This window comes from Lampetra fluviatilis, chromosome 42 (assembly GCF_964198595.1).
Source record: "Lampetra fluviatilis chromosome 42, kcLamFluv1.1, whole genome shotgun sequence".
In the NCBI taxonomy this organism is placed as follows: Eukaryota; Metazoa; Chordata; class Hyperoartia; order Petromyzontiformes; family Petromyzontidae; genus Lampetra; species Lampetra fluviatilis.
The window spans coordinates 2,427,855-2,448,079 of record NC_136316.1 but is presented as its reverse complement, the minus strand read 5'-3'; the positions used below and the strand labels follow the sequence as shown (position 1 = coordinate 2,448,079).

Here is a 20,225-nt window from a genome sequence, read left to right as displayed (position 1 = left end):
CAAGTCGCGCTTCTGCCTCGCGGCGCCCAGCAACCGACACGCGGTCAGGCCACGGCGACATCCCCGCGATGGTTTGCCGACACGCGGTCCGGGTTAGACCGCCGCGTGCTGTCCAGCGCGAATGTTCAACGTTTCGCTCCACGTGCGACGCGGAGAGAAATGTGGGACATCGTGCCGGACAGAGCGAGCGATAACAACGCGGGCAGCGCGCACACAGCTCGGCCGGAGACACCGACGCAGCGGCGTGGACCCGGTCGTTTCGTTATGTTTGTATGCTGAACTCCTTTTGCACCGTACGTAGCCAACCTTGCTAATCGGAGGTGCGGGGGGAACGGCTGACACCACCAACAAGTGGTGCACTGCTTCTCTGCCGAGCGATGATTGTCCGTTTTTGGGATTTACGCGAAACTGAAAACTTTAGAAAATGTTCAAAACAACATTAAGATGACGTTGATGGCGTGTTATTGTGCCGAGTAAACGGGCTCGACGATTCCACAGGGACAGATGAGGTTCGTCCTCATTCTCACTTTGTTTAGTTATGTTGATTTTACGTTGGTATAAACATGGGCATTTTCGTTCTTTTCTATCATGTGTATCAGGCCTCCCCTCCCCCCCTCTCTGTCCAATGCGTTGGCGTGTACAGCAGTAGTCGCTTGCGCTCAACCGCGTCCAAGCCGTCGCCCATCCTTTTGGCCCCGCCCCCCTCCCCCTCCCGATGCGTTGTCCGTGGCACTCCGTGCCGTCCTTGAGCCCCGCCCCCCTCCCTCCCGATACGTTCCATTCATTGGCTACCACATTCTGATGAGCTCCCCCCCCTCTCCTCCCCCCTCAACTTGCTTTTAAGGGATTACATCTTGAATCATTGCCTCACTTGATGCAGCTAATCTGGCTGTGACGGTCCCACCTGATGACGGAGACTTGTGTTGCCTCCGAAACGTCGTGATCTTTATTTTATTTTTATTAATTTTGATGTTTTACCTACGTGACTTTACCGAAAAAACCTAAGAATATGAATAGGGTGCAAACCCATTAGACCAGGATGGTCTCATCTTCTTGGTTCTTTCGGTAAAGTCACGTAGAAGGGAAATACAAAAATAATATTATGTTTTTATATTATTTTATTATATTATTTTATTATGTTTTTTATTTTATTTTTATTATTCCCATTCTACGTGACTTTACCGAAATAACCAAGATGAATCCCTGCAGTCACGAAAGCTTTACATCGAAATTCAGGATGGTCTCGTTTGCAAGAGTTTTTCAGGAGGGGGACATGAATGTCGTGCGCAGACCCCCAAGCGAGTGTTTCCCGGTATATCTACGGTTGTTACACCCACAGTAATAACCAGGGAGGCCACTTGATTTAAACCGCCACCGCCCGTTTACCTTGGCAAAGGATGAAAGGGTTTCCTCCTGTTCATTTCACGTCACACATCTCTCTCCCCAACCCTTCGGGAAGTCCTTCCCACTCATCAGGACCTCAATAACGGCCCTCGTCATCACTTGAAGTCACGCCAAGCCCTTTTGGACCCATTCGCTTACCCTTAGACCAGGGGTGGGGAACTTTTTTTCTGCCAAGGGCCATTTGGATATTTATAACATCATTCGCGGGTCATACAAAATTATTAACTTAACAATTAGCCTGTTATATTTGGTCAAACATTTAATTAACTCACCCCTAATGTGATGGCTGGAACTGCTTCTCTTTGTCGAGGCGTGTGATGTTAGCTGGTATTGATGATGATGATGTTGCTACTCGCAACTGCTTTTCCAGGTTTGCTCCTAGATTAATTGAATTTCGAGTCCCGCCTGCGGTTGCTTTGACAGGGCCAGACCCAATGATTTTGTGGGCGTTATACGGCCCGCGGGCCGGACGTTCCCCTCCCCTGCCTTAGACAATGCGAATTCAACTTTGATGAAGCTTGGAAAGTTGAATGGAGATCAAAAGAACAAACAAAACACCACCTGGGTTTTTATCTTCCACGAAGCTCAAGGTCCACCCTAAACCATGGCAGAAGCGGATACCTTTTGCACGAATGGAAAAAAAAATTGCTCCAGTGTGCGACTGTGGTCATGGAAAACGGACCATATACAACATATATAACGACGCAATGGCCAAGCCACAAATAGGAAAGAGACATCACGGCGATGCACTCCGCTTGCTCCTGACGCGGTTTGTGAAACTGTAAGCTGTTGATCTGCATCGACATCAGCCAGACGAATGGAGAGAAGAATATTTCACGGAGGTTTTTATTTCGTGCGGACTTGGCCTCGATTTACCCAGGGCACTCTTGCAAATTAGACCGTTATAAAGGTCTCTTGCGTTCTCAACCGGACGAACAACTATTATTTTTAAATCCTTTATATTAAGTTCACTTGCTTGCTTGCTTGCGCGCTTACGACCGTGCAAATATTTCGGTCGTTTTTTAACCCACTTCCCGTGATCCAATCGAGCTGACATTTTGCACACAGACTCGTTGTGCGTGACAATTTATTTTCATGAAAAAATTTTTCCAAAATTTTCCACTTTTTAGGGAATTTTTTTTTCATATTTAATTAAAAATACCAATGTGATAAAAATGAAACTCTTACTCAAGGATTTATAGTGAAAAACTTTGTTTTTACGGGTTACTTTTTTCCACGATTCCACACCTGCTCACGCAGCCGATGTATATGTGTGTGTGTGGTGGAACACTGGGGAAGCGGTAGTGTAGTGGTTAACGCACTGCGCTGAGAACCCGGCAGCCCGAGTTCGATTCTCGCTCACGGCCAAAACCAGTGACGATTATCTGAACTGGCCCTAAGCTTTTTATAGGTCGACTCAGCCTGAAATGAGTACCTGTTGTGGTGTATAAACATCGCCACTGGGCAGATAAAGGCGGTCGTGCGTGGTGTTGGCCAATCGCCTCCTCGTATGCCGTGCCGGCCTTCACAGGTGCTCGCTAACAGCACTTGCCCCAACTGTCTGTTAAGGCTATATGGGGGATCTTTGTCTTTGGTGGCATGCTTGGCTTGTATTGCACGTGCGGGCACAACTTGAGGAAGCCGCCACCGCAGCCATCACGTGACACATTGCACGGACAAGCTCGACCCACTTGGAGGTGCCCTGTTGCGTTCCTAAAACAAAGACAAAGATCCCCCGTATAGCATTAACAGACTGTAGGGGCAAGTGCTGTTAGCGAGCACCTATGAAGGCCGGAACGGTACACGAGGGGGTGGGTGGCCAGCACCACGCCCGACCGCCTGTCTCCCCAGTGGCGATGTTTACACACTGCACCAGGTACTCATTTGAGGTTGAGTCGACCTAGGAGAGGCCCGGGACCGGTTCAGATAATCGTCAGTGGTGTTGGCCGTGAGTGGGAATCGAACCCGGGTCGCCAGGTTCATAGCACAGCGTGCTAACCGCTACACTACCGCTCCCCACACACACACACCCCAAGCTTCAAAAAATGGTATCAGCTTCCATTCCATTTACCGAGAACATGACCCCATTTACGGCTTCGCTTTACACTTCTTCAGTAATACATTATGGATACCACGATAACAAAAAAACAACGTGAAAATGACAAAAACTAACTACGTAACACATGGCTTGATATTGCTACGTGTGCAATCTTCAATTGTGACTAATAGCGCGAGCTTGCAAAGTACTGCGTTGGCTAATACTGAACGAATATTGGAATCTCATTGTGCCCACCAGGCAACTGACGCTCACTGCCGTGAATGTTACTGTGCAATCCACCCGGACTGGGATTGACGCGATATTCGTTGTTCACGATCCGACACGAAATAGATTTTCACAAGATGACGATTATCGTCATTCTTAACCGAAACTCTCGACATGGCATTTCACGATTTTATAGGTTTTTTCTGCTGTGCTGCACTTACAGTCGAGATAAAGATTTCACGATTTTATAGGTTTTTTCTGCTGTGCTGCACTTACAGTCGAGATAAAGATTTCACGATTTTATAGGTTTTTTCTGCTGTGCTGCACTTACAGTCGGGATAAAGATTTCACGATTTTATAGGTTTTTTCTGCTGCACTTTCAGTCGGGATAAAGATTACTCAAACGTCAACTCACATTTCACTCAAAGCAAACCTGCCACAAGACTTATCCGACCGTTGCAACTATACATTTTAAAATGCTTGTAACGCAGATGCTGTCGGTTTGAACAGTTAATACATAAACTCAGTTTAACACGTAGGCTTTCGCGACAAATATCATCCATAATATGGGTTTTTTTTTTGTTAGATCGCGTAAATATAAATGTGTCGTTAAACCCAATGGATACCCAATTAATCCCACCCTCCCTCACACGTGGAGGGCTCACAAGTCATATAATCACATTTATCCCTCTATTTAAAGAACGAAACAGGATTTCTCCACAAATCTGGCTGTTGCCTGATGAAGCTAGTTGTAATTACTGGCAGAACGTCGTACTCAGAGTGTTAATGTTGTGGATTTGCTCTCCAACACGCCAGTGTGCTGTACTAGTAATTAATTGGCATGTTCTGTTTACGTGAAAAATCTTACTAATTGGCTGTGTCGGGTGGTGTCGGGTTTAACGACACATTTATAATTACGCGATCTAACCCCCCCCAAAAAAACCTATAATATTCATAAATAAACTATGAATGTTACTTTGTCATATTACCATCATGCCGTCAATTAGTCTGGGAAATGGTTACATCGACAATTTTTGTGCTTGTTATTTAAATAATTTTGGTCGGGAAATAAAGTGAAAAAATTATAACCGCGATACGATGTGGTTATCGAGGACCTTACACGTTGTACGGCAACATCGCAGAACGCAATATCGTGGCAACCCAATTGCACGCACAATTGCGACAGAAGCGCAGCTGGGCGGTAGACGTCTTACAACGTCCGTGTGACAGGTTTCCCTGAAATGACGGCGTCTGCAATACCACCCAGGCAAGTACCAGCGCCTCGTGCTAGTTGTCAATCTGAAAGGGCTGCGCCACGATTTTCCGAATGATCGACATTGCCAGCCAGCACTTGAGGCCAGTATTGTTCTGCTGCGGGCTGTGGGTCGGCATGTCTTCCCATGGTAGGTATACCAGGTTATTAGAGTTCCCCAGTGAAAGTTTCCCCCTGATGGTACAGAGGATCGCGAGCCCATTGGGAGGGAGGCTGCAGCCTTGTCAGCAGTGTGAGTGTGCGCACGTGATCTGGAGTTGTCTGTTCCGCCGGTTCGTGACTCGAGTCAGATCCAAGCAGATGACTTCTGGGAGCACTGGTGAGGCCACGTCCGTGCCGTTTACTACCGCGGACGTGCCAGTTTAACCTCGCCAATTTTTTCCGCCTGGGAAAGTGTTAAACGGCGTGCTCCTTGCTCCTGCCTGCCCGCTTGCCTCGGTGTCGGGGTTGTCCCAATCAAAATTGTCCAAATTGGGAAAAATGGATTTGCAGAGATGGGCCAGCATCACGAACTTTCTCGGCTGAGATTGATTCTGCAGTCAATAGGTCACGTGCTAACCTCCGTGTACCTGTTAAACTCGGCAAGGGACGCTTTGGAAGGATCCACTTTGAAGAGCACACGCCCACTAAATGCTAAAGTAGCGAACGATTCGGGATTAAATGCGATCTATACCTTGGAAGGTGTTGTCTTAATACCACATTGTAACCGACAATAAACGCTTTGTCCACAGCTCCGGTGTGAACTCTCAGTGACCTTGAGTTCCGTGACGTCTGTCCTGTATTGTGCCCTATGGGAAGGCCTCTCGTCTCTCGCACCCGTGCAGCTTCACTCCTCAGGTAATGCACGACCGAGTGAAAGACGGAGACAGAACACAAGGGAACTCGCCTGTATGAAATACACGCGGGGAAAATGCGTGCTTCTTCTCTGCTGCTGCTCCCGGAGTCTTGACTCTGGTCATCCACACGGCCGATAACATTCCTCTTTTCACTTCCAGACTTTTAAGATCGCTCTCTTCTCTGCCTGTAAGTGACCCAATTCCATCTGTCAAAATCTCTTGCTCAGCATTTAAATTAAGGAAAGCGCAGGGTTGCTGGGAAATATAAATTGCCCATGACCTAAAAATCCAGGTCTCACTTTTGTGCGAAGCATTTTGACATCCGGTTATCACATTTAGGTAGTTGACACATTCGGTTTATATTAATACAGCCACGGTATTAAATTCCCGCTGTTATTAAAACAACGTACAAATATACACAATGCGTTTCATCTTTTTGCCACACTGAGTAACATCCTTCCCCTAGTAAATATAAACATAAGGTGACATTATGTACGTCTGTGTACATAAATCAAGGAGTCGTCGACGGCTTTGAGAACAGAACATCAACGATAAACCCCTAACTCCATTGCACTTAGTAATAACCAAGCCAGACCTCGCCAAAAACCATCAGAAGTGTAGGAAATTTTAAATTATGAATGATGGCGATATACCAGCTTGGACGTATGTAGTCTGTCTGAACAGGGTCTACTGTCCGAATCGTTAGCCTGCTGCATTAACATCATCATCGTACAGCAGCACAAATATCGATGGAAGCGAAGTGCTTTCGGTCTTTGAACAGCAGGGGTGGTAAACCTACAGCCCACGACTTCATTTCATAATAATACAATTTCATATAGCGTAGTTCATGCAAAAACTGCATCTCACAACGCCCAAACCAAGGTCAACTCAATTATAGGCCGGAGTAAACAAAACAAAAAAAAGTTTAAAATGGGACTTAAGTCGTGGCCCATGGCCACGTTGAGGCCTAACACTTTGAAACGAACAGCAAACGACGTTTACCAGTCGCTGCCATAATCTTCACCGCACTAATCAGGGACTCGAGGGTAATATGCTGGGCTGAACAACAACGCCGCGTCAAGTCATGTTGCCTTTCAAGTAGTTGTGAGCAGTCAATGCACAAGTCCTAGCATGACAAAAGTTTAGTATCACCGCGAAAGGCGAATGCCCCGTTTAGCCCTGGGGAAGGAAAAGGGTTCCACCGTCCCTGGTTTAGAGAATACTTCTCGTGCCCTTGTCCACTCGCTCAGACGAGCAGTGCCAGTCCGGGGCTGTCGCAGTACGCATGGGTGGTTTCCCACTGGCTATTTGCCAAGCTGAGCCAGGACCAAACCGTCACGTGCTGCCCTCAAAAGACATCTGAATCTGGCTCGGGTGCCAAGCAGGGCCATGGGGGCGGTTTAGAATTTTTTGTCACGCGCATTGTCTGCACGCGACTCGACTCGTCCATTGCACGCGACATCGACTGCACGGCACAGCTCGGTTCTGCACTGGGGGGAAAAAAAAACTGGCGACTCCTGACCCGCGCCGGGCCGGGCTGTTTCGCCACGGCCCCAGCGCGGCTTGGTCATTCGCCCCTCCCCGCCTCCTCCCGACGGGGGACACGGAGGGAGCGCTCCGAAGCAGAAGGCTGGCACTCATCCGCGCCACTGCCACGGGATGACGACCTCGCCATCCTGCGACACCGCGTAGTAGCGCGAGACGCACACGCGCATCCCCCGGAGCCCCGAGAGATGGGGCGCCGTCGTTGGCGGCGGCAGCAGCAGCAAGCGGCGGCAGCACTCGGCCAGGGCGGCCGGGGGGAGGCCGGCCTCGCCGCGCAATCGGTGGGCTCCCAGCCGCTCCGCGCACTCCTTCGCCAGTGCCAGTGCCTCGGCCTCCAGCCTGCGAGGAGCGCGGGCGGCAAGTGAGAGGCGGTGCCGCGGTTTGAGAGTCCTCGGTGCACCTGCCCGTCTCGAATACGATGCGGAATCATCTTAAGTCTGCGCCTCGATTCAGACTTGTTTTGTCTCGTCGTGTTGTCGTCCACTCGTAGTTATCGCTAAATAAAATAACGAAAAACACTTGCTTGATTAATATTTTCGTCACTCATATCGTAAAACAAAAATGACACCGGTGTGCGCCGGGGGTGATTAGGGCCCAATGAGCAGACGTGATGCCATCGACTTCCCGGCGCGACCACGCGGCGCGCACCTCTGCGTCGCGTTCATGCGCGCGCGCGCCTCCCTGGCGTTGCCCGCGATGAACATCTGCAGGGCGTCGGCCGAGCTCGTGACTGGGACCTCGAACATGCCGGACTCCAGGAGCCGCAGGCTGCACTCCGAGCTGGGACACAGCGTGCACCCACGCCCTGCACGGTCAACCACAGCCAGATGCCCGTTCACTCGCTCGCGCCGCACAAAACAATTCCTGCATTAATAGGGTTTTCCCCCTTTTTTCTGGCAACAAAACTGAGACCTTTTGCAAGGAATCATGTTTACATTAACCACAATACTTGCAGTCAAATGCAAACAAAAAACAATACTCTGATCATTTATGCATTGTCCTTGAAACTGATTGGTCCACACCAGAGATAGCTTTCTTTAGAGCCTAGTCTCATATGGTGTTCGACCAGATGACGCCAAAAGGCGCACAGTTCAAAGACAACGCACTACCAGAGTAATGAGAGCTTGGGGTGAGCAGCTACATCATGGGACCTCCTTTGCCAGTACCAAAATATACTAATAGGGGGAAAACCAGTACCAAAATATACTAATAGGGGGAAAACCCTATTAGTATATTTTGGTACTGGCAAAGGAGGTCCCATGAAATTCCTGCATTCTTCCGGGATATTTTTGTTTTCTCCCAGATTTTTTTTATCCCGATCGTGCCATCGGCGGTTATGTCATGAGACAAAATGATTCTTCGGGTGACCTCTGACCTACGCGATTGATGGTAACACTTCCCACTTGCTGTGCAGATGAGCGAGGTTTTTTGCGTGACAACCAACTCATGAATTTAGATTTAAAGTTTTCGTGACTGCAGGGATTCATATTCTTGGCTCTTTCAGGTAAAGTCACGTGGAAGGGAAACAATAAAATAATAAAAATATAAAACAATACAATTCTCTGCTTGTGTTGCAGTCGAAAAGTCGTGAGAATTTTCTTGTTTTATATTTTTCTTATTGTTTTCCTTCGACGTGACTTTACCGAAAGAACCAAGAATATGTAACCAACTCATATTTGAATTCTCAGAGCTGTAAATGATCCAAACTAAGTACGGAACCAAATTTTCCGTGATTTTTTTTTCAATCGTTGGCGACGGGGCTGAGATCATCAACTCACTTTAATCGAACCCAGGACCGCAGTGGTGCGAGCTCAGCGCTCTGACCTCTTGAGCCACCCAGCCACCTCCAAATGAGCCCCACCGATGCTGTGGTGTAACGGTGAGCACACTTGATCTGCTTCTGTCTACGTTAAGCACACTCCAGTCACCTGTTGCCTTTAAAAGGCACTTGAAAGTCGTGGTGAAACCCAGAGGTCACCGGATAGATTTGGTCTCCTGCCATGACAGGTGCAACAATGGTGCAAGTTTCTTAAATCTCGCCGCTTTCGTTCAACGAGCTGTATAGATGGGTGTGCCACAGCCTGACCGGCCAGTGTCAAAGGATATGCTAAAGTACCCTCTACAGCAGTGGTTCTCAATCGTAAAAAAAATGTATGCTAATAAAGTACACAGGGTTTGATGAAACAAAGTAGTTGTACTTACGTGTCCGTGCTTAATTTGCGTTTCGATGATTTACATTCTAAAAAAATCTGGCAACGTCTCACGCCCCCAGAAAGGGCATCTCGCAACTCCCAGGGGGTGCGTGCAACCCAGGTTAAGAACCACTGCTCTACGGGGACTGTAAACTAATGTTGCTGGATTACACGGGTGTTGAAAGCCAAGAGGCCTATGACAGCCTAAAACACATGTCTTGTTATTTATATGTGGAGACACAGAACGGAATCCCGCGCTATACCGTACTCTCCAGGTTATGAAACAAAAAACTCAAAGCAATAGTCCTTCACAGCACATAAATGCTTTCCAATTATGTGCCATGGAAAGGGGCCAATCCCAGTAACATCACAGATTACAAGTTATTTTTATTTAAAGGCAGCGTTATTGACGAATCTGTTGAATTGTTTTTGTAAAAACGCGACTGTACACCAATGTCAGCGTAGCAGCATCGCGAAATTAATTGAATCATAAGAAGCACATTTTTCCTCCTTTATCTTCAAGCAAATGTTGGGGGTGCGTCTGCTATCCCGGATCACGTGTCTATGAGGAGCGGTAGCACACCGCGCTACAAAGCCGGCGACCCGAGTTCCGACTCCCGCTCACGGCCAACACCAGTGAGACGATTATTTAAACTGGTCCGGAGCCTCCCCTAGATCTGCTCGGCCTTAAATCAGTACCTTGTGTGGTGTATAAAAACATCAGCGCTGGGGAGACGAAGGTGGCCGGTTGTGGTTGCTGACCACCCACCCCCTCATGTGCCATGCCGGCCTTCATAGATGCAACTCTCTAACAGTGCTTGTACCCAATAGTCTGTTCGAGGCTATACAGGGGATCTGTGTCTTTGTGTGCGCGATTGGGTTCGTGTAACTTTATTTGACACCGAGCACAAGTTTGGGCTGGGTCCACAGGCGAAGTTTTGACTTCTATATTTAGGGGGTGGGGCAGGGGTTCGCTTTGTCCTTCACATTAGGAATCGTGGATGCATATATTATTATTTTTTATCTTAATTGTAAATTACTGAAAATACATTTATGAAGGTGTCCAATGTGGGGTGCATTGCCCCCCCAAACTCCGCCCATGGCTGCATCTTACTTTCCGGTGCGTCTTACAACGCTTTAGAATATGCGGCAAATGATTGAGGACTGGCTGTAGGCCACGAAGGCTGGGCACCGCGCCGGCAACGCCGAGGCGGCAACGCCACGCCGGCAACGCCGCTCCGCCTTCTTCTCTCCTCACCCCTCCAGGATGAGCCTCAGGTCACGCAGGCTGCCCGGCAGGAAGAGGGGCGGCCCGCGCAGCGCCGACTCCCGCATGAGGTTGAGGCGAGCTAGGGCCCATTGCGCCGACAGGCCCGAGACGTGGGGGTCGCGCTGGGTGAGCGACGCGCCGCCTAGCATGCGGCGCGCGCGCTCCTCGGCGGCGCGCAGCTGGGCGAGCACCATGGACAGGCGTGGGCGCTCCTCCACTGCCTGGGACCGCGCACGAGACAAAGATCCCAACGCCCACCACCCCGTCCATAGCCATGAACAGACGGTGGGGGCAAGTTCCGTTCGCGAGCAGCTATGAAGGACGGCACGGTACACGAGGGATGGGGGGTTTCCCGCACCATGCCCGGCCGCCTTTTTCTCCCGAGTGGCGATGTTTACACACCGCACCGGGTACTGAGTCGAGTGACGGGAGGCCCAGAACCGGTTCAGATAATCGTCACCGGTGGTGGCCGTGAGCGGGAATCGAACTCGGGTCACCGGGGGTGTTTGTAACACAATGCGCTAACCGCTGCACTGCCGCTCCCCACAAAAGACAAAGATCCCCCCCTATCAACTCTTCACAAGTACAAAGACGCGTGCAGGCAGGTGCACGTGCACGCATCACATTGTTTCACCTTGTTTTGGAAACTGGGCAGCTCTAAAGGGCGGAGCACACCCGCGACACACGGAACGTGACACACCCAAGTTTCAGCGAGCGTTGGCCGCTGCGGGAAGGAAAGTCGTCTTGTCCTGGACATCTTTGTGTCTTCGTGTGCAGCAGGGCAGAGTAGTTGCGTTGGCTGGACGATGAAGGCGGTGCCGGTGAATTAAACTAAACCATTTAAATTTGACCAGCTAAGGCCCACTGAGCTATGCAGCTATTTTTCAGTGACCTGGTCACAAATGATAGCTCAACAAAAGTAACTTATTGCGTGGAAATGTATAGTAGCCAAACACTCTTAAGCACACGTTGATTAAAAATGTGGAAGGAAAAACTGGAGGACCCGGAGAATAATGCATGCGACCACAGGCAGAACGTGCAAACTCCAAATATACAGGTATCGCCAAGGGTCGGGATAAAACCCCCGACCTCCTACTACATACCAGGCGAGGTAGTTAATAACTCGCCACCGTAGATCAGTTGGGGCTGGCTGTGAGGTGGGCAGGAGACAGAAGCACAGCAATGTGGGGGAGCTGAGTGTCAACATCTCGCCTCTGTGGCGCCCCTAAACGTGCCAGCAGCCCCCCCATCCCCAGTACCTTTATCCAGTGGTGGTGCACGTCCGTGGTGCCCAACATGATGTGCCCCAGGGCGTTCACTCCCGACTGGTCGGTGAACAGCAGCATCTGGCCTGGACGCAGCCAAACACGGCGGAGGAGAGGGTGGCAGAATGAATTTGCAGCAGGGATAACGCGCGGCATTAACCAGCAGAGAGCAGCCTTATCATTAAATATTGCATTACTGATGACCTGCACAGGTAGCCTCACCCACTTTCTATTCGCGATAGCGTCACGCTTCACGGGATGTGAATTACGTGGTTTACTGATGAGATGTATGGGATTTCATGAATGTAAAGGGGCAGCCCTGCAACTGCTTGCTCACGCCACTGCTGGCAGAAGGGCCTCCACCAGAGGCACTTCTAAAGAGCCCCTCTAGAGTGTATTGTTGTTACATCGTTCAAGCTGGCCAGACCATCTCGGAAGAGATGACAGTACCCACACTTTACCCCAATCATATTAATCTATTTCTTTGCTGGTGATGCTAGAAACATTAAAAATTATGCCCTCGTGTAAAGGAGATCGTATTTTTATGTAATGTTCCACTGTGTTTTTTGCGACGTCGACAGCAAACGGACGGACAGCACAGATGTGCACGGCGACACGTAGAGCAACGTGAAGAAGCCAAGCGGTCACATAAACACACACGTACTCTCTGGTGCTTTCGGTAAAGTCACGTAGATAGAAAAAATAAGAAAAGAAAACACGACGTTTCGGTCGCAACACAAGCGGTCCTGATATTTTGATTTTTTTTTTTTCTCGAGATATTTCTTTTTTTATCTACGTGGCTTTACCGAAATACCCCAAAAAATATATATATTTTCACCTGATGACGATTGCTTGTGTTGCGATTGAAACGTCGTGATAGTTATTTATTTATCTATTTATTTATTTATTTATTCTATCTACGTGGCTTTACCGAAAGACCCAAAGAATTTGAATTCCTGCAGTCACGAAAGCTTTAAGTCATAATAAGACTATTACGTAACATTTCTTCTGTTGAAAAACACAAGACTACCTTTTTGACCCAAGCCATAACAACCATCATTATTTGAATCCCGTAGAAAACCCAAAGAACAGACACACTACATACCAGGGGGGGCGGGGGCGAGGGAAACGAAAGGCCGAAAAAAGGACACGGCACGTAGCAATCTTACACCCTCATACAATCATCTGTGTCGCCACGCTTGAGAATTACATTGCTCCAGCAGTGATTAGCCCCCATACACCCTGCACAGGGCACAGTCCCAACATCAGCAATGGGGGTAAAACAATAAAAAATATAATTCAATAAATGTAAAACAATTAAAAATATATAATACAATAAATATGAAACAATAAAAAAATTCATACAAATATAAAACAATAAAATATTTTATACAATAAAATAAAAATAAATCTAAGTGCCCAAGTACTTTGTGTTCGCTTATTTCCCCTTGAAATAGAAGCAACACATTATTTCCTGAAGCATAACGCAGCTGCTTCGTTCTGCATTGTCAGTAAAAATTGCGGAATGCTGCTGATAATAGGAATAGGAGCCGCGGATAACAGATTGTGATAATAGGAGTTTCCATGGAACTTACAGATGTGGATAATAGGAGTTTCCATGGACCTTATAGGTGTGATTAATAGGAGTTCCCATGGATCTGACAGATGTGGATAATAGGAGTTTCCATGCAACTTACAGATTGTGATAATAGGAGTTTCCATGGAACTTACAGATTTTGATAATAAGAGTTTCCATGGAACTTACAGATTGTGATAATAGGAGTTTCCATGGAACTTACCGATTGTGATAATAGGAGTTTCCATGGAACTTACAGATTGTGATAATAGGAGTTTCCATGGAACTTACAGATTGTGATAATAGGAGTTTCCATGGAACTTACAGATTGTGATAATAGGAGTTTCCATGGACCTTACAGATTGTGATAATAGGAGTTTCCATGGAACTTACCGATTGTGATAATAGGAGTTTCCATGGAACTTACAGATTGTGATAATAGGAGTTTCCATGGACCTTACAGATTGTGATAATAGGAGTTTCCATGGACCTTACAGATTGTGATAATAGGAGTTTCCATGGACCTTACAGATTGTGATAATAGGAGTTTCCATGGAACTTACAGATTGTGATAATAGGAGTTTCCATGGACCTTACAGATTGTAATAATAGGAGTTTCCATGGACCTTATAGGTGTGATTAATAGGAGTTTCCATGGACCTTACAGATTGTGATAATAGGATAATAGGGCAACGAATAGAGGAATTGTCCTGTAACAGATTTTTAAAAAATAGTTTTTGCACGCGATGATCAATAACACTTTTTCACCGGTGTATCCACACGCGCGCGCGCGCATGCGCTCCCGTACGTGTGCGTGCGTACCCTTCAGTTGCTGTGCCAGCTGCGGGAACTGCTGTCCCATTCGGCTCAGGCTGTGCAGCTGGCTGTTCTTGTGTGCCACACCCCACTGTCTTTGCCACCTGCGTGCAAATAACGACGGCAAATAACGGGGAAGTGCCGTGCACGCGTGGGGCCGACCGTGCGCTACTACATGCTGTGGCACGAAGCATACGTCGCACAGCTGAACACACCAAAAGCAGCACACGCCACGCAAAGACAAGGCAAAGCACACACAGCGCAACACCACAAGTTCACGCTTATTCTAGGTTATTCCACACACCATGTGGTACAAAGACAAAGATCCCCTGTATAGCCTTAACAGACTTTTTGGGCAAGTGCTGTTGGCGAGTACCTATGAAGTTTGGAACAGCAACATGAGGTGGTGGGTGGCCAGGACCACGCCCAGCCACCTTTGTCTCCCTAGTGGTGAATTGGCACGTTCTGCTCACGTGACAACCCTTACTAATTGGCTGTGTCGGGTGGTGGTGGGTTTAACGACACATTTATATATTTACGCGATCTAACCCAAAAAACCTTTGTTCTATTAGCTACACAGATGGTGGTCCCATTCAGCCAGCTGCCCGACTATTTTTCACGGGAGATCCATCATGCTGCATGAGCAGAGCGGCAACAACAACAACAACAAAAGACAAAAACATCAACAGTGCAGAGAATGAGTACAGAGTCCTTCAGCTATTTTGCACAACAAACAATGGCATAAACCAATATCATACATCTGTTCCATACCTCAAGAGCAAACATCGATCGCAGACTAATAACAAATAGCATATGGCAATATCGTAGTTTCAATCAAGCCTCCCTTGACAGGCAGCGCCGAGTTTCGATCAGCTCTTTACTGGTTATAAAGGCCATCTTTCTGTCCATCTGGGGTGGCCGGCCGAACCGCCCCCCCCCCTACCCCGACCATGCATCACTCCTGACCAGAACGCTCCCTCTGCGTGCAGTGATGAGCCGTGCCGAATCAGCGTCCGAACGCGACGCGTGCCACGCGCTTCGACAGCAAGCCTTCCCACTTCACACTGAAGGGTGGAAACGTGGAATTGGTTGACAAATAATTTTCGAAACGTGGAATTGGGTGGCAACTATTTTGAAAGCCAAGGTGAATTGCGCCTCTGTTTGGCGGAACACATCGCGGTCGCAAACGGCGCGTGGGCGGAGAGGTTTGCCGCTGCCTCAACGCTCACGAAGCGGATAAATAAGCGCCGAGCTTATGTTGTGGAAAGTCTCAAGTTGCTTGGTTAGTAATCGTACACGCCGTTTGCTTTAATGCAATGTGTGCCCTGCGACTGCTCCTCACTGACCACGTATCCTTACTATGGAACAACCACCGGGTGTGCTTATTGACGTGTACCTACCGTGCGGAGCATACTCACCGCACATTCTGAATTAACGTATATTCTTTTAACGTCTCCCTACTAACCATGTGTCCTTGCCATGTATCCTTACAAAATACATATCCTTCCCATGTATCCTTACTGATCTCGTGTCCTTACCAATTATGCTAACTGCACGCCCTTACCATGCATCTTCACTGACCGCGTGTCCTCACTCACCGTATGTCCTGCAGCCCCATGCGCTGACACAGCTCCTCCTTGAGCCTCTGCACGGCCGTGCGGAGTGGCAGGCTCTTCTGCAGCCTCTCGGCCGCCGTGGGCCCGTGCCTCTGGAGCCACGCCCTGGCGAGAGGGCGGCACGCGGAGCCCCCCGTACCCCGACGCGTGACTTCTCAACCATCACCATCACCACCCAACCCCCGCGGAGGGCAGCGATGAACCGCAAGGAGGTCCGGCTCAACGCTCGAGCACGATTCATTCACTCATTCATTCGTTTTCAAATGTGCTTCGTACCGCGCGTCGTTCGGCACGATGTTCGAAGTTTCGCTCCATGTGCTCTGCTGCTTCATTCATCATAATCAACGATTTTTGGGTTTAGATCGCGTTATTTATAAATGTGTCGTAACCCTCCACCACCCGACACGGCCAATCAGTAAAAAAAGTGTCACGTTGACAAAAGACAAATAGTTCACTGCTTTAGCCCACCGGTGTGTTGAAGCGTGAAACCACAACATTTACAATTTGAGTACGACGTTTCGCTGGTAATTGCATCCAGCATCATCGGGCAATTCGCCAGAATGGTGAGGCTCTGCTGTGTCTCCCGTTCTTATATAGAGCAGCAGCAGGGTGACGTCATCATTAACTCATTAACTCATCAGGTGCAAAGATTTGAGGGGGGGGGTTATTGTAATTATATACTTGATTAGTAATAAGGCTATTGTTACGATGCGAGTTGTAGATTAGTAATCATTTGGAATGTGTTCTATTGTAATTATGCTACATTAATAATCAGTTAGTGCTTGTTTCCCTTATAAGGAATTGTAATGCATCTTATTTAATAATACGCTTCCAGGCCGCACTAAGCCTGTAGCTGTCTGAGCGATTAAAGTTATTTCTGTTTCTCTCAATCTCAATGGATTCTCTAATTAGTCTTTGCCAGTAGTAACTAGTTTTACACAACACTTCAACGTTGTCAAAATCAATTGAGTGTCCCTGTTGACAAGCATGTTCTGCCACTGCCGACAGTTGTGTTTGCGATAGTTTAATATTTCTCTGGTGTTCTTTTAGTCTTACACTAACGTTACGCCCTGTCTGTCCAATATAGCATCTGCCACATACACAATTAATCCGATATACACCTTCTGTTGATAATTTAGGTAATTCGTCTTTAGTGCACGTTACTAGTTGTTGAATTTTGTGTACTGTACCAAATCTTACTGTAATGTTTTGCTTTTGCAAAACACGGGCTAATTTGTCAGTTACTCCTGAGATAAATGGTATTTTTATTGTTTTAATAATCTGATCGCTTTCAGCAGTGTTGCTTTGCGATCGTGATTTGGCATTTAGTGCTCTGTTAAGAGCACTAAATGCTCTGTTAAGAGCACTAAATGCCAAATCACGATCGCAAAGCAACACTGCTGAAAGCGATCAGATTATTAAAACAATAAAAATACCATTTATCTCAGGAGTAACTGACAAATTAGCCCGTGTTTTGCAAAAGCAAAACATTACAGTAAGATTTGGTACAGTACACAAAATTCAACAACTAGTAACGTGCACTAAAGACGAATTACCTAAATTATCAACAGAAGGTGTATATCGGATTAATTGTGTATGTGGCAGATGCTATATTGGACAGACAGGGCGTAACGTTAGTGTAAGACTAAAAGAACACCAGAGAAATATTAAACTATCGCAAACACAACTGTCGGCAGTGGCAGAACATGCTTGTCAACAGGGACACTCAATTGATTTTGACAACGTTGAAGTGTTGTGTAAAACTAGTTACTACTGGCAAAGACTAATTAGAGAATCCATTGAGATTGAGAGAAACAGAAATAACTTTAATCGCTCAGACAGCTACAGGCTTAGTGCGGCCTGGAAGCGTATTATTAAATAAGATGCATTACAATTCCTTATAAGGGAAACAAGCACTAACTGATTATTAATGTAGCATAATCACAATAGAACACATTCCAAATGATTACTAATCTACAACTCGCATCGTAACAATAGCCTTATTACTAATCAAGTATATAATTACAATAACCCCCCCCCTCAAATCTTTGCACCTGATGAGTTAATGAGTTAATGATGACGTCACCCTGCTGCTGCTCTATATAAGAACGGGAGACACAGCAGAGCCTCACCATTCTGGCGAATTGCCCGATGATGCTGGATGCAATTACCAGCGAAACGTCGTACTCAAATTGTAAATGTTGTGGTTTCACGCTTCAACACACCGGTGGGCTAAAGCAGTGAACTATTTGTCTTTTGTCAACGTGACACTTTTTTTACTGATTGGCCGTGTCGGGTGGTGGAGGGTTACGACACATTTATAAATAACGCGATCTAAACCCAAAAATCGTTGATTATGAACAATATTGGTCGCGAAAGCCTACGTGCTTCATTCATTCTCACGCATTCTTTATTCAGTCCCTGCCCAAGACAACATACTTTCCTTAACAGTCAATATGATGTCTAGAATTCGTGTTTTTTTCCAATACGTACATTTATTTTCCCTCTCTCTCTCAAGTCTAATACCCAGCATGCATCTCTCCATGCTTCTTTGCTACATTTCAGCCTTCGTTCCATTCGCTCGCTCAGAGTGTCCACGCGTCTGATCCGATCCGATCACGCGCAATCAGACGTACCCGATTCTTACACAAACGATGGCAAGCATGCATCGTGATGGTAGGAGTTTCAATCAATGACATTTGGGCGGCGAGAGTGGCGCAGTAGAAACACTCGTGCCTCACAGCTTTAAGGACCCGTGTTTATTTCCCAACTCGGGTGCCTTTCTGCGTGCAGTTTGTAATGTTCTCCCCCTGTTCTGCATTTGTTATATCTGGCTTCAGCAGCTTCCTCCCATAGATAAAAAAAAACACACACCCATAGTGCGACTGGTATTGGCCAAACATCCCAAAGCTGAAAAATTACTCCGCAAATTACTAAATGGTTGCAGCATTGCCCCTGACTGCAAAGATTGGCAGGACCCTCCTGAAGGAGTTGAGATTCGGTGAGCCTCTCCTGAGTAAACGAAGCGTAGTAATAGTAGCGATAAAACGCGTAATGCTCCTCAGACAGGTCACCTAGCTCCACGTGCTGCCGAACACAGATTGGCGGCTCGAGACGTCAATGCAAAATCGTTACCCAAGCGTTGGCTCAGCCACCTTGGCCTTCCGCATCTCCTCGTCGGGGTCCTTCTGTCCCGTGAAGGTGTAGAACGTCTTGTCCCACTTGATCGGCCTAGCACGCGGGGCGCGCACGACACCGCCACGTCACCAACGCTCGAACGGACCACGCGCCAAGCTCAGCCGAGCGGGCCACGTGCGATACTACGCGACGCAACGCCACTGGGATTCATGCAGCGCCTAGCCCAGGGATCGGCAACCTGCAGCTCCGGAGCAGCATGTGGCGCTTTACAGACTGCCTTGTGACGTTATGTGTGTGTCTAGGTATTGATGTGCATTGCGGCTCTTGAAGTAGTGAGGGTGTTTTTTTTTTTTACCGAATATGAAAAAAATGTCTCTGCCTGTTATTTTCTTTGCCAGCAACTGGCCTAGCCGATGCATTGTTTTTCGATTCGTGCATTTTGTCTGTGATCGTTAAATACCTGGGTTTGTGAGTTGTGCAATTTTCTCTAGGACCCTGTATTTGTTCTCTGCAATATTCATGTTTTTTACTTTTGTTTTTGTTGCTGCTGCTCTGCTCACACACCGTGGATCTCGGTTATAAAATATGCTGACTAATGACTAAACGGGATCATCCGCGTAACAAATTAAATAAACTCGACACTGAAATGAACAATACCACGGGGAATGAGCCCGATCTTTTCAGATATCGGAAGCTAACCTCGTCAGATATCCCAAGAGTCTTGGGATTCGGTGAGGAAACGAGCATAATCATTTAAAATAAAGCTACGCAGGGCTGAGACTGCACAGTGCTCGGATGGATAGGTGTTATGGCTGGCGGAGAAACATTGGAGGGAGCAGAGGGGATTACAGAAAAATATTGATGTTGTACTGCACCACTATGCTCTCACGTCTATGACCAGTGTGGTGAAGTATGATAAAAACCAAAAACTCCACGATCGCACGGCAGTGGGAAGGCACTCATCCAGCAGTAGATTAACAAAGAGTTATTGATTACGTCATTCGCAAGAGTAGGCCATCGTATGCCGGCGT

At 47.5% G+C, this 20,225-nt stretch overlaps 1 protein-coding gene across 8 annotated transcripts in view; it reads right to left on the bottom strand.

Annotated features, from left to right (window-relative positions):
- Nucleotides 1-867: 867 nt before the first annotated feature.
- The window catches only part of TCAIM (T cell activation inhibitor, mitochondrial), a 32,581-nt gene continuing 13,223 nt past the window's right edge, over nt 868-20,225 (bottom strand). Inside the window, exons 5-13 of one of the 8 annotated variants that reach the window (XR_013639923.1) lie at nt 19,192-19,287; nt 16,039-16,161; nt 14,447-14,544; nt 12,043-12,134; nt 10,772-11,004; nt 7,970-8,126; nt 7,484-7,660; nt 5,827-5,961; nt 868-3,117 (exon numbers count right to left, since the gene is read on the bottom strand). Coding sequence is in view for 6 of the 8 variants with exons in the window: in XM_078875681.1 (XP_078731807.1) it covers nt 7,190-7,660; nt 7,970-8,126; nt 10,772-11,004; nt 12,043-12,134; nt 14,447-14,544; nt 16,039-16,161; nt 19,192-19,287 (1,270 nt within the window). In the remaining 2 variants the exon portion in view is untranslated. Of the gene's footprint in view, nt 7,661-7,705; nt 7,818-7,969; nt 8,127-10,771; nt 11,005-12,042; nt 12,135-14,446; nt 14,545-16,038; nt 16,162-19,191; nt 19,288-20,225 lie in introns of those variants that run through there. The other 7 variants (XR_013639924.1, XM_078875683.1, XM_078875684.1 and 4 more) reach the window with 7 other exon arrangements.